Source organism: Bos grunniens, chromosome 17, assembly GCF_055505025.1.
Source record: "Bos grunniens cultivar Pamir isolate PY7600 chromosome 17, Bosgru_T2T1.0, whole genome shotgun sequence".
NCBI lineage: Eukaryota > Metazoa > Chordata > Mammalia > Artiodactyla > Bovidae > Bos > Bos grunniens.
The window spans coordinates 44946462-44962702 of NC_141181.1; the positions used below are offsets into that span (position 1 = coordinate 44946462).

Genomic DNA, 16241 nt, shown 5'->3' on the forward strand with positions numbered 1-16241 from the left:
GAGGTTTGGGGTCTGGGATGATGCCTACAGGAAGCTGAAGGACAGGTGTTGGGATGCACTCAGCCTGTGTCCCCCACCACTGATCCACCCGTGAGACCTGGTTGTAACCTGACTGGATTTGGGGGCAGCAGGTGCACCCACACACTGCCCAGGCTGGCTAGGGGAGATGAGGACCCAGCACACCCACCGCCCACCACGTGCAGAGACCTGCCATGCTGTGTTTGTCAAGAGCCTCAAGCTGCTTCTCCCCCAAAGATGAGGCTAGAAGGTTCTGGTCACAGTTTTATTGCACAGTGGATGTGTGATTTCTTAGCTGTGAGGCAAGCAGAAGGTCTGGGTGAGTGGGCAGGAGCAAAAAGCCTGGGAGGAAGGCAGCTAGGGAGGAGGTGGGGACTTGCCCCTACAGTTGGGGATAAGATGGAGCAGGAGTCGTCGTCCCATTCATGTCACCCCATGGTCTAGCTGCATGGGAAGCCTTTGGCTGCTGGTTTTGCTGAGGTGTATGGGCAGGGCCCATGTCCATGGTCCCAGCTGTGCTGCCCTTGAGAGCCAGGGGCTGTGCTGGGGCCTCAGATGTCAGGGGTCCCTGACACGCCCGAGGCCTTAAGTGCAGTGTGGCAGAAGGTGGAAGTAGGCTCAGAGCTGGGCCAAACCTCGGGCGTCTGTGAGCACGCAGTCCTGTTGGGAAGGCTCGGAGGCACAAAGCCCTGGTCCTGCACTCCGCTCGGGAGCATCCACCATCTGCTCAGATGGGGCAGAGGTGGGGCAAGGCCATGGAGGTGGGACAGCCCAGGCCTGGCTCTGCCCCTCACCCTGCAGTTGGCCAGCCTGGCCTGGGTCTGGAGAGCAGGGATAGGGTTGGGGAGGGGCCTGGCCCAAGACAAGGGCCAGGGTCACAGGCCAGCTGCCTGAGGAGTGCCTTGGAGTACACACCTTGTCAAATTTCTTATGGCTGTAGACCTTGTTTTTGTTCATGAATGTTAGCAAGATCCAGTCGCACAGGAAGGAGCCCTGAGGCCAGCAAGACAGATGCATGAGGGCCTGGCACCTGCCCCCCATCTCGCCCCGGCACACACCCATCCCCAACCTTAGTGTGCTTTTCTTACCACCCCAATGGAGGTCAGCGCTGTGGCCAGGTTAATGATGGTGGGAATCAAGCTGAACTTCCCAGCCTGGGGGCAAAGGCACTACCTTAGACAGTCAGGAGTGGGGCCCAAGGGAGGTGTGGGGTGTGGTAAGGGAGACCAAGACTGGGTCGGCCGGATCCCATGTAAGCAGGGTGGGCTGGCCTACCTGTCCGTGCACGATGACATCAATGCGGATCCCATAGGCTTTGATGAGTGTGCGGGTAATGCTGCCATTTATTTTGTAATACTTGGCGAACCTAGGGCAGAATGACCCAGAAGCACGTCAGTACCTGGGATGGGATGACCCGGGTGCAAGAGCGCTGGGAAGCATGACAGCGGGGTGCGCCCATTGCCCAATGGGGTGGCTCCAAGACCATCAACTACTGGCGTCCCTGGGCCTTGGGGCACCTGCCCTGTTGGTTCTTGGACCTCCATAGCCAGTGCAGACAAGGAGCCAGCATCCGAAGGCCAAGATACCTGAAGTTGTAGCCAGATGAGGCTGGGATGTGCTTGGGGTCCAGCCTCCGGAAGGAGTATTTGGGGTTGCACTCTGACGCTGAAAGGTCCAGGTCACAGTCCCAGTTGATAATGACCCCAATGACACCACCCTGCCCAGAAGTGGACACAGAGATGGGTCAGGACGGGCTCACAGGGGACTTTCAACAACCCTGGGGTCCTACTGAGGTTGCCCATGGGGTGCATATTCTGGGCACCCTAGGCAGCTCAGGGCAGCTCACTGGGGAAGGGGGCTTATTGAGTGCCCTGCTTCCAAGGCACAAGGGGTGCCAGCAGCCAACTGTGACCAGAAGTCAATAATTTAGCAGCAGCCACACACCCAGATGGGTCAGCTGATCTTGTTTCTCTTTCCTCTACCCGAGCAGGGCCGGGGCTGGCCAAAACTGAAAAGGAACTGCGCTGTAACGAGACCCTTTGTATGCAGGTGACAGCCAGCACCTGGCCAGACAATTGTCCTGCACGCTCTCGGGCACCCTCACCGTGTGTGCCAGCTCCGTGAAGTTTTCCCCTGCCTGCTCCACGATGTAGCCCAGCTTGAAAATGGGGCAGTAGAGGTCAGAGACTTCATGGAATGTGCAGTGCTTCAGGTAGCCACCCTTCCGGTTCTCGATGTTGCCCCTAAGGACAAGGCCCACTGGCATCAGATGCTGAGAAGCCATGCACCCCCAAACAACACATTCCAAGAGGCAACTCCCACCCCAGCCCACCCCTTGTCACCACACCCTAATGGCTCTTACTTGGAGAACTGGAATTTGGGGTAGTGGATGCTGTTCTTGATGAGGATGGTGAAATTGGGGGCCATCGTACCGAGAAATTGGCTGAGGAGGCAGACTGGGCGTGTTTAGTCTCCCCTTCCACAGCCTCTCCCAGCCTCCCAGCTGCTTTGTCCTTCCCTTCCCCCTCCCCCAACGCATCCCGACTCCCCCGGTCAGTGAGGAGAAAGGAGCGAAGAAGTTTGGTCCCAGGTGGGTGGGGTCACCGGGCGCGCACACCTGACTGAGGCCCCGTCTTCCACCGGGCACCAGCCCGACACCTCGCAGGTCTTGGAGGACCCGTGGTAATAAGGTACGCAGCGCCCGGTCCGCAGGCCTGCGGGCAGATGCGCGCTCAGGTGGCGAGGGGCGCGGCCCGCCCCCACCCCCAGCTGGCGCACACTGACCGTTTCCCAGCATGTCCAGCTGCCCAGCCACACAGTCCTCGTCCGAGTCGCAGGTGGCGTTGCTGACCCTCATACTCTAGGGAGGAGACCGCTTGCTCAGGAGCCGGACAGGCGCAGCTGACCAGGCAGGGCCCCTCCCATCCCAGCTCTGCTTTCGACGCAGCCTCACCTCGGCGCATGTTCCGAGGGTCTGGAAGGGGGTGACCTCAATCCTGGTGATGATGCTGAACACGCTGCCTCCCTGGGCTCAGAAAGAAGGGACGGTCGGCCGGCGGGGCAGCTCGGCCACCGATCAGTCCTACCCTCGTGGTGCGCGGGGTGCAGGGCGGGGCTCGGGTTGCGCACCTCTGGTGGTTTCACGTACTCCTCCACGTCCCACACTTTGTGTTCTGACAAGGTGATGCCCTTGACCTTGGTGATGACGGAGCTCTCGGGGCCCGTTTCGCTGTCCTGGTAGCTCTTCTGCACGATGAACACGTACCTGTGCGGACGGGCAGGGCCGATTCTCGGGACGATCCTGGGACAGGACTGGGACGTCTCCCACGCCGAATGAGCTCGACTCCGGCGGGAACGAGGCTGCGTCACCGCCTCTCGAGGGCTGGGTAGGCTTTGCGGGGGCCCGAGAAGCCAGCCCGGCGGTCGCCCGCGTTCTCCATCTCCTGCGATCCGTTCTCCCTGCTCATAGCCCAGAGCTGCCCCTCCAACCTGGGACTTCCGAGCATCCTTGGCCGCGAGCACTCCCCACCCTCGTGAACCCGCCAGACATCCCCTCCCGCCGGACGCCCTACGCGCCCCCTCCCCGCGCCCGGCCCCGTGCGCACCCACCACACGAAGTAGAGCAGGATGAGCAGCTGCACCGCGCGGTACACGATGCCCAAGCGCCGGTTCTTCACCACGATCACCTTGGGCGTCTCGTAGTCCCAGAACGCGGACCAGCAGCTCTGGGCCAGGCGTCGGGCCGCAACCGCCCCCGTGGGGGGCTTGGGCTCGGCGGCCGCCATGGCCCGGAGCTCGATAGGGCTGGGAGCAAGGGCTGGGGGGCTCCCGCGCGCCGCCTCCTGGGCGTGGCCTCGCGCGCCCCGCCCTATCCCGCCTCTCCCTTCCCCAGATCAGTCCCGAGCAGCCGGGGCGCGGGGCGGAGACGCCCAGCGCACCTGGCAGGTGTCACCAGGTAGGACCCCGAGCCGGCAGAGCCCGGGTCGTGGCAGCCCTCAGACCCAGCCCGCTCAGACAGGGCGTGGAGACGGACCAAGCCCTCGCGTCCCTCGGAGATCAGACACTTAAGACGCGGGAGGAAGACGCCCGAGCACGGCCCGCCTCCTCGGCTTCTCCACTGGTGTCGAATGTGCAGCGCGCATTAAGCCCGAATAGCAATTTCTTTAAAAATAAATATATGTATATCCCCAATGTTATTGAGATACAATTGGCATGTGAAGTAGAGTTTAAGGTGTACAAGGAGATGATTTCCCAAGGGCAACCCTTGATTCGCGCCCGCGGTTCTCCGCAGCTCGGCAAAGACACCCCTGCCTCCAGGGTTCACATAAAAATGTGGATTTCTTTCTTTCCCCAGTCTTCTTGCTTTTATCTACAGACACACCTCAGCGCTGTTCGGTTCTAGCCTCTTCCTCCACCCAAGCGCCCAGCCTCGTTTCTCACATGGATTTCGGCAATAACTTGACACTCCAGGTTTCTATCCATTTCCGACTCTGTTGTGCTTTGTTTTTGTTTTTACTTTTTGTATCTCTACCCTCACTTCATTGGAGAAGGCAATGGCACCCCACTCCAGTACTCTTGCCTGGAAAATCCCATGGATGGAGGAGCCTAGTAGGCTGCAGTCCATGGGGTCGCTAAGAATCAGACACGACTGAGCGACTTCACTTTCACTTTTCACTTTCATGCATTGGAGAAGGATATGGCAACCCACTCCAGTGTTCTTGCCTGGAGAATCCCAGGGACGGGGAAGCCTGGTGGGCTGCCGTCTATGGGGTCGCACAGAGTCGGACACGACTGAAGTGACTTAGCAGCAGCAACTCTCACTTCATTAGTTTGGATCAAATCTCAGATATCATAGTGTTTCACAAATGAATAATGTCACGTTTGAGATGAAATGCACGCAGCATTCAATTAACTGTTTTAATGAACAATTTGTTGAAATTTAGTCCATTCACAATAGTTTGCAACTACCATCATCTACATCTAAAACATTTTCATCATCACCAAATAAAACCCATGCTTAACAAGAACTTCCTATTCCCCTATCCTCCCACATACTGGCAACCACCAATATACCTTGTCTCTCTATGATTTACTTGTTTTGGATATTTCAAGTAATGGACTCAGAATCTTTGCCTTTTTTGTGTCTGACTTCTTTCATTAGCATGATGATTTCAAAGTCCATCTGGGTTGTAGCATGTGCCAGCACTCCATTCCCTTTTATTGCAAAATAATATTGTATTGTATGGGTATTCCACAATTTATCTATTCACCCAATAGAGGTTTGAGTTTTTGTATTTTATATTTTGTCTAGTGTGACTAGTGCTGCTATGAACATCTATGTACAAGTATTTGAACACCTACATTTAATTCTTTGTCATATATACCTAGGAGTGGAATTTCTTTTTTCATGGTAATTCTGTTCCGTATTTAACTTTTTTAAAGAACCACCAAAATGTCTCCCAAACAGCTGGGCCATTTTACATTCCAGTTAGCAATATACAAGGATTCCAATTTCTGCACATTCTTGTAAACACTTGTTATTTTCCACTCACTTTGAATTGCCATCCTACTGGGTGAAATTATATAATTTATTTGGATTAATGTCTGTTCAAGTCCCTTGCCCATTTTTCAATTGGATTGCCTTTTCATTATTCAGTTGTAAGAATTCTTTATGTATTCTGGATAGTAGACCCCTATCAGATATATGATTTTCAAATATTTTCTCCCATTATTAATTGTCTTTTCACTTTATTGGTGATGACCTTTGATGTACAAAAGTCTTTAATTTTGATTAAGCCCAATTTATCCTTTTTTGTTTTTTTTTTTTTGTTTCTTTTGCTTTTGAAGTCATTTCTAAGAATCCATTACCAAATACAAGGTCGTGAAATTTTGCCCCTCTTTTCTTCTAAGAGTTTTGTGATTTTAGACATTATATTTAGGTTACTGATCCATTTTGAGTTAACTTTTGCATACGATGTGAGGTAGGGGCTCCAACTTCATTCTTCTGCATGTGAATATCCGGTTGTTCCTGCACCAATTGTTAAAGAAACTATTCTTTACCTACTGAGAGTCTAGCACCTGTGTGGAAAATCAATTGTCTCTGTCATAGACAACTGATTGAAGACAGGAGGACTGAAGACAACAGTTGAAGGCAGGAAGAGAAGGGGATGACAGAGAATGAGATGCTTGGATGGCATCACTGACTCAATGGACATGAGTTTGAGCAAGCTCGGGGAGTTGGTGATGGACAGGGAATACTGGCATGCTGCAGTCCATGGGATTACAGAGAGTCGGACATGACTGAGCAACTGAACTGAACTGATAGGCATAGAGTTTATTTCTGGTCTTTCTGTCTATTCTATTCCATTGTTCTATCTGTATGTCCTTATGCCAGCACCACATTGTTTTGATAACTATAGCTTTATGGGAAAATTGGAAAATGTGAATCCTCCAACTTTGTTCTTCTTTCTCAATATTGTTTTGGTTATTCAGTGCCCCTTGCAATCCCATATGGATTTAAGGATCAGTAGTACCATTTCTGCAGGAAAGACCATTGTAATCTTGATAGCGATTGCATTGAATCTTGTTTGCTCTGAGTAGTAGTATCTTAGCAATATTGTTTTCCAATACATGAACATAGGATGTCATCCCACTTATCTACATCTTCTTTCATTCCTTTAAGCAATATTTTGTCATTTTTATTATACAACTCTTTCACTTCCTTGGTTAAATCTATTTCTGTGTAATTTTTTTGGATGCTACTTTAAGAGAATGATTTTCTCAATTTCTTAATTGTTCCTTGATGGTGTGTAGAACCACAACTGATTTTTATGGGTTGTTCTTCTATCCTGAAAATTTGCTGAACTCATTTATTAGTTCTAGTAGTTTTCTTGTGGATTCTTTGGGACTTTCTGTATATAAGATCCTATTTTAAAATGGATAACCAACAAGGACCAACTGTATAGCACAGGGAACTCTGCTCAATGTTACGTGGCAGCCTGGATGGGAGGGGAGTTTAGGGGAGAATGGATCCTGAGTCCCTTTGCTGTTCACCTGAGACTATCACAACATTGGTAACTGGCTATACCCCCAATACACAATAAAAAGTTTTAAAAAAGACCCTATCATCTACAAACAGACTTCTTTTCTGACTTGGAGGCCTTTAATTTTTATTGTCTGATCTTTCAGGCTAGAACTTCCAGCACAGTGTGGATGGCAGTGGCGATAGCAGGCATCCTGTCTTCTTCCTGATGCAAGGGGAAAAACTTTCACTCTTTCACCATTGAGCGTGATGTTAGGTGTGGCTTCTTCATAAATGCCTTTTAGCACGTCGGGAAAGTTCCTGCCTTTTACTACTTCTCTGATTGTTATCATGAAAGAATGTTGGATTTTGTAAGAAAAATTTTTTCTGCATCAATTGAGATAACCATGCACTTTTTACCCTGGATGCTATTAATGTGGTACATTGTACTGACTAATTTTCATTGTCGAATTACTCTTGCATTTTTAGAATAATTCCCACTTGGTCATGGTGTGTGATCCTTATAATATGCTGTTGGATTTAGTTTTCTGGTATTTTATTGATGATTTTTGCATCTATATCCATGAGGAATATTGGTCTGTAGTTTTCTTTTCTTGTATTGTCTTTGGTATCAGTGTAATACTGGCCTCATAGATTGAATTAGAATGTGTTCCTTACCCCTCAATTTCTTTAGAAAAGGTTGAGAAGGATTGATGTTAGTTCTTCTTTAAATGTTAACTTTTAAAAGTTAAAAAAGAAAGGAACAGATCCCAACTCATCCTACAAAGCTAGTATTATTCTGTGGGAAAAAAAGGAAGACATGACAAGAACAGACTAATTCCTTAAAATATAGATGCAAAAATTCTCAAAAACTAGTAAACCAATAGTTAATTTAATATCTAAAATTTAATAATGTCTTTATTATGTAAAGGTAGATTCCCTCTATGCCCATTTTCTGGAGGTTTTTTTAAAATCATAAATGGATGTTGAATTTTATCAAAAGCTTTTTCTGCAGCTACTGAAATGATCATATGATTTTTATTCTTCAATTTATTGATGTGGTGGATCACATTGATTGATTTGTGTATATTGAAAAATCTTTGCATCCCTTGGGTAAATCCCATTTGATGGTGGTGTGAAATCCTTTTAATGTGTTGTTGGATTCCGTTTGCTAGTATTTTGCTGAGGACTTTTGCATATATGTTAATCAGAGATATTGGCCTATATTTTTTGTTGTTGTTTTTTGGTGATATCTTTTGTCTGATTTTGATTTCAGGGTGATGGTAGCCTCATAGAATGAACTTAAGAGTGTTCCTCCCTCTGCATTTTTTGAGTTTGAGAAAAATAGATGTTAGCTCATCTCTGTGATGAGCTATCAAGCCCTGGAAGATTTTAATCACTAGTTGTGATTAAATAATTCACAAGTTTTAATTTTGTTCCTTGTGATCTGTCTGTTTTCTATTTCTTCCTGATTCAGCTTTGGAAGGTTGTACTTGGCTAAGAATTTGTCCATTGCTTCCACGTTGTCCATTTTATTGGTGTGTAACTGCTTGTAGTATTCTTTTATGATCCATTGTATTTCTTCAGTGTCAGTTTAACTTCTTTTTCATTTCTAATTTTATTGATTTGAGTCCTCTCTCTTTTTTCTTGATGAGTCTAACTAAAAGTTTATCAATTTTGTTTATCTTCTCAATAAACAATCTTTAATTTGATTTTTGCTATCACTTTATTTCTATTTCATTTATTTTTGCTCTGATCTTTATGATTTATTTCCTTCTATTAGCTTTGGGTTTTGTTTGTTCTTCTTTGTCTTGTTGCTTTAGGTGTAGGGGTAGTTTGTTTGACATTTTTCTTTTTCCTTGAAGCAGGAATGTATTGCTATAAACTTTTTACTTAGAAATGTTTTGCTGCATCCCATAGGTTAGCTGCAGTCTATACATTTAAAGTAGTTGCAGCTGATATAAGCTAGTCTAAACTGAACTAAACCGATCTAAGCCAGTTCAAACCAGCCTAAAATCAAAATTGGTCTAAATCAGATCAAACCAACCTAAACCAAATCAGACCAGCCTAATCCAGATCAAACCAGTCTAAACTAGACCAGAGTGGTATAAGTCAGTTCAGACTGGTCTAAAGCAGTCCAAACGGATCTCTTCTGGGACTCTGGTTGATATGTGTTTGCTTCAGTCAACAATAGTGTCAATTTGTCCCTTGACAGAGGGGCTGCCCGTGCTGCCCTGGTCAGCTTACCCTCACAGACAGCTTCCTGTCATTTCATCCTTGACTCTGCATGTTCCCTTGCCTCACTGAGATGTCCAACATGTCACAGTCACTGTTGTTCCTCACCCTGAAGTGGACAACTTCTTCCTGGCAGTGAGAATCTCTGGAGGGATGAGTTGTGTGGACAGCTGCAACCTTAACACCACAGCAATGAGCAGGACCTGGCCAGCACTGCCATGTTCTCAGGGTGGGCAGAGTGGGTGAAGATATTTGAGACCAGGAAAGTTGTGCACAGTACAACCAGAAGATGAGGGGACAGTGAGGTTCCCTAGGGGTCCAACATCCTGAGAGAAGACTGTAGCATTGGCGAAGGCAGAGACTTTGAAGCAGAGGGAGAGAAATGTGAAAAGTGGGCCCTGAGTGTGAATCAAGTATAGTGAAGGCAATCTAAGAGGAAAGCAAGTTCAGGAAAGAAGAGCAACACAGAAGTTGGAGAGTACAAACAAAACAGCTCGGGGTGCATGTGGAAAGGGTCACATCAGAGGGAGGCTAGAGGTGAAGAGGACAAAAGAGGGAACCCCATGACAGCAGAGGTCTTTCCAGATTTCCAGCTGAGGGAGCCACAGCTTCATCCAGTCTGCCACCTGGGGAGTAGTGAGGATAAGGTAGTTGCATGTGCACACTAAGTTGCATCAGTTGTGTCCCACTCTTTGCAACCCTATGGTGTCTGTAGCCTGACAGGCTCCTCTGTCCAGGGGATTCTCAAGGTAAGAAGACTAGAGTGGGTTGCCGCACCCTCCTCCAGAGGATCTTTCCAAGCCAGGGATCAAACCCACGTCTATTACATCTCCTGCATTGGCAGGTGGGTTCTTTACCACTAGCATGACCTGGGAAGCCCACCAAGGCACTATATAACTTAATAATACTTCATCCTTGATTGGGGCTTCCCTGGTGGCTCAAATGGTAAAGGACCCACCTGCAATGCAGAAGACCTGGGTTCAATCCCTGGGTCACAAAGATCCCCTGGAGAAGGGAATGGCAACTCACTCCAGTGTTCTTGCCTAGAGAATTCCATGGACAGAGGAGCCCCGGGGGCTATAGCCATGGGGTTGCATAGAGTCAGATATGACTGAGGGACTAACACACACACACACACACACACACACACACACACTTCTTGATTAATAAAATGATCAAACAAGTCCATTGCCTTAAAACTCCATACAGCACTTACAGTCAGATGTTTCTTTTTTGTACAAAGACCTGATCATTAATTGACCTTGTGTTCCACCTGGTAATGCAGTGTAGAACTAAAGATAGACCAGGCTTCGCTGATGGCTCAGTGGTGAAGAATCCACTTGCCAGTGCAGGAGACACGGGTTTGATCCCTGGTCCGAGAAGACTCCACACGCTGTGGAGCAACTAAGCCAACACACCACAGAGCTTGTGCACTGGAGCCCTGGAGCCACAGCTACTGAGCCCATGCTCGGTGACAAGAGAAGCCACTGTGATGAGAAGCCCTAGCACCACGACTAGATAGTAGCCCCCATTTGCCGCAACTAGAGAAAACCCCATGCAGCAAAGAAGACCCAACATGAGAAAAAATAATTAAAAAAAAAAAAGGACAGATAGTTTTGAATCTCAGTTCTACCTCATGGTTGATATGATTTATGGCATGTCCCTTACTCCACCTAAGCCTCAATTTCCTTTTTTTTTTTTAAATGAGGCATTTAAAAAATTGCTTATGAAATTATACAGTGCTAGGGCATGATAGGCTTGCAGTGTTTTCATACTTAATATTATTTTGCATTTTCAGCCTGAATTCAGAGATGCCTCTTCACAAAAGGCATTGTGGGAACTTCACTGGGCACAAAATTGGATTTTCTTTACAACCAGCAGCCTAATCAATCTTTATTCTTCACTTTGGCTTGCGTTCTTGGCCTGTCTAGTTCCCCCTCTCCTCCCTATTTCCTGCCTCTGATGTTGCCAGCGTTGGTCTCTCTCCAGTGTTGAGTTTTGTCCCCTGTTGTGGCCACTGTGAAATGTCAGTCGTCTACTAGTGGGAACGCCTGACCAAGATTCACTAAGAAAGCTGACTAGCTGCCTCAGAAAAAGGGGAGATTCAGAGCTCATTTCAGTGCTACTTTCTATCTGCTGGCTGTAGCTTTCTCATCCTTCCCCAAGAGATCAGTGATCACAATCCCTTTCTACCCGCAGACTTTGCTAATCCCTTATTCGTGTAAAGTCTGAATGTCCTTCAACCCTACTGAAAGATTTAACATGTGGCTATTTTACAGATCTTTTCTCATATGGACTAATGTAAACTGATGTACCATACCTTGGCATAGCATTGGAATTTCATCGGAGGTAACTAATCAGGAGATCCAGTTACTAAAATGAAAGAAATTATCCTTCAGATTGTAGGCTTTTAAAATTGGTGGATCATTGACAGCAAATATTAAATCAAACTTCTTATTTCTCAGTTTTCTTCTGAAAGATCTCAAAACGTTTTTGGTTGACCTGTAAGCTATGACACTGATGTCATCTCTGTCTCGCACCACAGCCCAGCAGCCCTTGCTCCAGTGCATACACTCTCAGAGATCTGTGGCCTACAGTCCATTTAACAGAGTGAGTAACATGCTTAGACTAACCCCACACCTGGCACAACAGCCCACTTGGCATAAAATACCATATCTCATTACTGAGACCAGAGTAAAAAGCTCATCCTCTTATAATTGACAAACCCCTGAGAGTCTCAAACTAAGTAACTCTTGGTCATAGCTTCTGACTGTTTTTGATCTTGAACATCAGGTTTTGCTGGTTCAAAGTGTTTTCTTCTGTGCTGAAGTGACCCTTAATTGTCCCATCAGGTGTATCCCATAGCATACAGGATTTCTGCTTTAGTCTTGTCATAATGATTAAGAACAAGATAAAGTAAGCAAATATATTAAAGATGAAAGCTGTTCAAAGTTTTCTTATTAAATTTTAGTAACATAACTAAAACAAAACAAAATTAAAAAAATAAAACATTCCTGGATTTCCCTCATGGTCCAGTGGTTAAGAATCTGCCTTGCAACACAGGGGACACAGGTTTGACCCCCGTTCGGCAAACTAAGATCCTACATTCTGCAAGGCAATGAAGCCCGTGTGCCACAGCTAGTGAGGTATTAAGCCACAACTAGAGAGTCTCCACGCCAGATGGAAAGATCTATATGATACAACTAAGATTGGAGGCAAATAAAAAGTTAAATAAATATTAAAATATTTCTCTGGCATTAAAATATTCCTCACTGTCCTGTTTATTTTTATAAATTTAACACATAATGTGATGAAAGCTTCCTTTTCAGCACAAGCCATAATTTTTTAAGATTTATTTATTTACTTTATATTTTGGTTACGGTAGGTCTTTATTGCTCTGTGTGGGCTTTTTCTAGTTGCTGAGACTGAGGGCTCTTCTCTAGTGTGTGGGCTTTTCATTGCAGTGGCTTCTCTTGCAGAACGTGGGCTCTAGGCTCAGTGGTTGCAGCTTTCAGGCTTAGTTGCTCCATGGCATGTGGGATCTTCTCGGAGCAGGGATTGAACCCACGTCCCCTGCATTGGCAGGCGGATTCTTAACCACTGAATTACCAGGGACGCCTACATGTCATAATTCACATGTCTATCGCTATGGTGATGTGCTTTTAGGGCTCTTTCTACTACAAGGGGCACAATTGGAGGCTGGTCTTTTAGAAAATAGAAAGAAATACTTGTGATGATGAAAACTCATAAGTTTTCTACAGCAGGATAATCTAACCAAGACAGAAAGAAAAAAAAATAAATGACATTCCCACTTTGTGGTAGACCGTTCTCAATGGGCAGTGTACATCCAGGTTATATATTAACCAGACCTCTTCAAAGCAGGAGGAGGAAATCAACCTTTGAGAAAAGTTGGTCTCCTTCTTCAGATGATAGTATTGTGATTCTAAGATTAATAATACTCCTTCTTCATCTTGTAAATGGATCTTTCATCTTTTTCAAGGGGTCACATTGACCAAAAGCTTTTTCTGTACATGCATATATGACTAAAGCAAAACTTTTGATGAACTGTGCACAGTTCCTTGTCTCAAAATATATCTATAACTCTTGATCAATGGAACAATTCTTAGAGCTTCTGATAATGTTTCCTAGGTTATGATCTCTGGTTTGGCCTGAATAAAATTCTCTTTTCTTTCTCTTTAGCTTGATTGTTACTTGATTCTCTTTGACACTTGTTATCCTACACGTGAATTCCATCTGTTCTGGCAAGATCTAGTCTCCCTTTGTGACTGGTTTCATGTCCTTTGTACGGGTTTAGTGTAGTATCAGCCTTCTACCAGTAGGCAGATTCATTTTTTGTGTACTGTCAAATGAGGTTGTTCTAAGTGTGTGCTTATGCTTAGTCACTCAGTCGTGTCCGACTCTTTGTGACCCCAAGAACAGTAGCCCACCAGGCTCCTCTGTCCATGGGATTCTCCAGGCAGTAATACTAGAGTGCGTTGCCATTTCCTTCCCCATCTAAATGTGTAAGACTGATCAGTCCCATTGTTAATTCCTCGATTAAATGGATGCCAACTTATAGGTCCTCTTGAGTCACAGCCAGCTACACTGGATCCATTGTTTGTAGAGAGTATTTTTCTATGACATGGAACTAATGCAATTGGAGTGATGACCTTTACAAAGTCAATTCCAAGAAAAACAGAAGGTGGAATGTGTGCAGTCCCATAGCACTTAGGACATGGGACATTAGAAACTGAGCAAGCATTACATGAGCCAAAAGTCCCCCTAGCTGACAGAATGTGGACAAGCTTTATTTATTATTCATTTTGAATTACCATGTTTATCAGAATTGTTGGCTTAATGCATGATTTGCAATTAAGCAGAAGGTCCCCACTCCAGAAGGAGGACCAAGCGGCATTCTAGAAGTAGCTTTGCCAGAAATAAAATGGTATCTTGCTCACTCTCTGACTCTTACTCCTACTTCTCAGTTAGGTTGGCCCCTAAATAAAAGAAGGGATAGTGGTTATTCCACACACTGGGACCCTTCTAATGAGCTTCATCCTATTCTTCCTGAGTAAAAAGCTGTATTTGGAGATTACCTTTGTGTGTGTGCATGCTCAGTCACTCGGTCGTGTCCAACTCTTTGTGTCCTCATGGACTGAAGCCCTCCAGGCTTCTCCTGTCCATGGGATTCTCCAGGCAAGAATACTAGAAGGCTGCCATTTCCTTCTCCAGGAGTCTTCCTGGCTCAGCTTATCGAAACTGCGTCTCCTGCAGCTCCTGCATTGGCAGGCAGATTCTTTACCACTGAGCCACCTGGGAAGCCCTACCTTTGTGTGGACACCTTTTATTTTTCATACATAGGGTAGTAGGCAGATATAGTGAAATATCATCCAAAACTTTTGTTTTTCTTCTTATTGTTCTCTTCATATGACCCTTCCTCTGGTTAGTAAGAGGCATCTGTGCTGTCTTGAAGATACAGGTTGTTAGTGTTTCGGGTCATTTTCTGCATCAGTCTTTGGTCTTTTCTCTGACCCTACTGACACAGATATTTTCTGCCTCTCTTTTCCTGAGATTTGTCTGTTACAGTGAATCTTCCTGAATACATGTATGTAGCAAAATTCCTAAATGTTTGTGTTTGTAGTTCTGTGCCAGCTCATTTATTAACTTAAAAGCTAATCCATTCCGACTGACATCATCTAATCTGGCTTGATTTAAATTTCAATTCCTGGTGCTCAAAAGAGACAAATGAGCCTCCAGCTCAGATGTGTCCCAGCACAGATTCCCTGGAGACGGTATCTGTCGGCTCACTGTGATAACCACACACAACCCCTTTAATTTAGGGGCCAACCTGACTGAGAACTAGGAGTGAGAGACAGTGAGCAAGATATCCATTTTATTTCTGGCAAAGCTAAGTTCTAGAATGACGCTTGGTCCTCCTTCTGGAGTGGAGACCTTCTACTATCTCCCCACTGAAGTGTACAGACTCACCCACTCACCCACTCACCTACAGAGCTAACTAGAGGATCATAGGTTGTGAAGGCTCCAGATAAGCGGACAGCGTGAGGTGGACAAAGAGTGAATAGTAGGCTGGCCAGGTTGAGGGGGAGAGCCAAGAGCACGGGTCCCTAAGAGTTGTGGCTGACACCAACACCCACCCCTGCCTGAGGCCAGCGGATGCAAGTCTCCCCTCAGCACTGGTTGTTTAGTAGCAAATTGTTTAGCATGGACACATGTTTGTGTTTTTTTGCAGTTTTTTTTTTTTTAGTTTCTTTTTCTTGTAGTTGATTTCTAGCCTCTCTGTCTCTCTCTTTTTATATCAGATCAGATATATATATACACACATATATATATACATACACACACACACACACACACACATATATATATATATATAGTGATGGGTGGTTTAGTCGCTAAATCGTGTCTGACTCTTGTGATCCCATGGACTGTAGCCTGCTAGGCTCTTCTGTCCATGAAATTTTCCAGGCCAGAAATTGGAGTGGATTGCCATTTCCTTCTCCAGGGGATCTTCCCAACCCAGGGATTGAACCCATGTCTCCTGCACTGTAGGCAGATTCTTTACTGCTGAGCCACCAGAGATCCCCATATATAATCACTTTGTTGTACACCAGAAACTAACACAACATTGCAAATCAACTATACTTCAATTTTTTAAAATGGTTAAAAAAATTAAAGAAATTAGTCTTAGGAGGATTGAGTCCCATAAAGGTTTCTTTGTTTGTTTTTTTTACTTAAAAAGTCATTTTACAAGTGAAAAAAATCAAGTTATTAAATTGAATTCTAAAACCTTTGGTAAAAGGCAATGCTACTCTCTGATAAGAATAAAAATAAAGCAAGAATAGAATTTTTTAAATGTATACAACAATCAAGTTATAAGTAAAAGTTCAAATAAATTTCCTTTCCTAAATAGCTTTATTGAGATAAAAGTCACAGGTTATACATTTCA

The 16241-nt window shown here is 45.6% G+C and overlaps 1 protein-coding gene across 4 annotated transcripts; it reads right to left on the minus strand.

Moving 5' to 3' along the window:
• Positions 1–269: 269 nt before the first annotated feature.
• Positions 270–3869, minus strand: P2RX2 (purinergic receptor P2X 2). Of its 4 annotated transcripts, XM_086347125.1 has the most exons (12): positions 3628–3865; positions 3148–3283; positions 2972–3043; positions 2803–2878; positions 2636–2732; positions 2381–2461; positions 2123–2261; positions 1605–1735; positions 1294–1384; positions 1107–1172; positions 934–1011; positions 270–741 (listed from the first exon to the last, which is right to left on the minus strand). In XM_086347125.1, exons 1-12 carry the CDS (start codon positions 3801–3803, stop codon positions 637–639), a joined length of 1248 nt encoding a protein of 415 aa, XP_086203251.1. In that variant the 5' UTR covers positions 3804–3865; the 3' UTR covers positions 270–636. The 4 variants fall into 4 exon arrangements, 3 of the variants coding, with proteins under 3 accessions (XP_086203251.1, XP_086203250.1, XP_086203252.1); XR_015144395.1 differs by lacking the exon at positions 1605–1735 and having other exon boundaries at positions 3628–3867; XM_086347124.1 differs by having other exon boundaries at positions 270–1011; positions 3628–3866.
• Between the last annotated feature and the right edge of the window lie 12372 nt (positions 3870–16241).

Coding starts and splice junctions, on each gene's coding strand:
- P2RX2 (XM_086347124.1), bottom strand. CDS start 3,803: ATGGCGGCCGCCGAGCCCAAGCCCCCCACGGGGGCGGTTGCGGCCCGA. Junction 1,736..2,122: donor TCACGGAGCTGGCACACACG/GTGAGGGTGCCC, acceptor ACTTCTGGGCAG/GGTGGTGTCATTGGGGTCAT. Junction 1,385..1,604: donor TCATCTGGCTACAACTTCAG/GTATCTTGGCCT, acceptor ATTCTGCCCTAG/GTTCGCCAAGTATTACAAAA.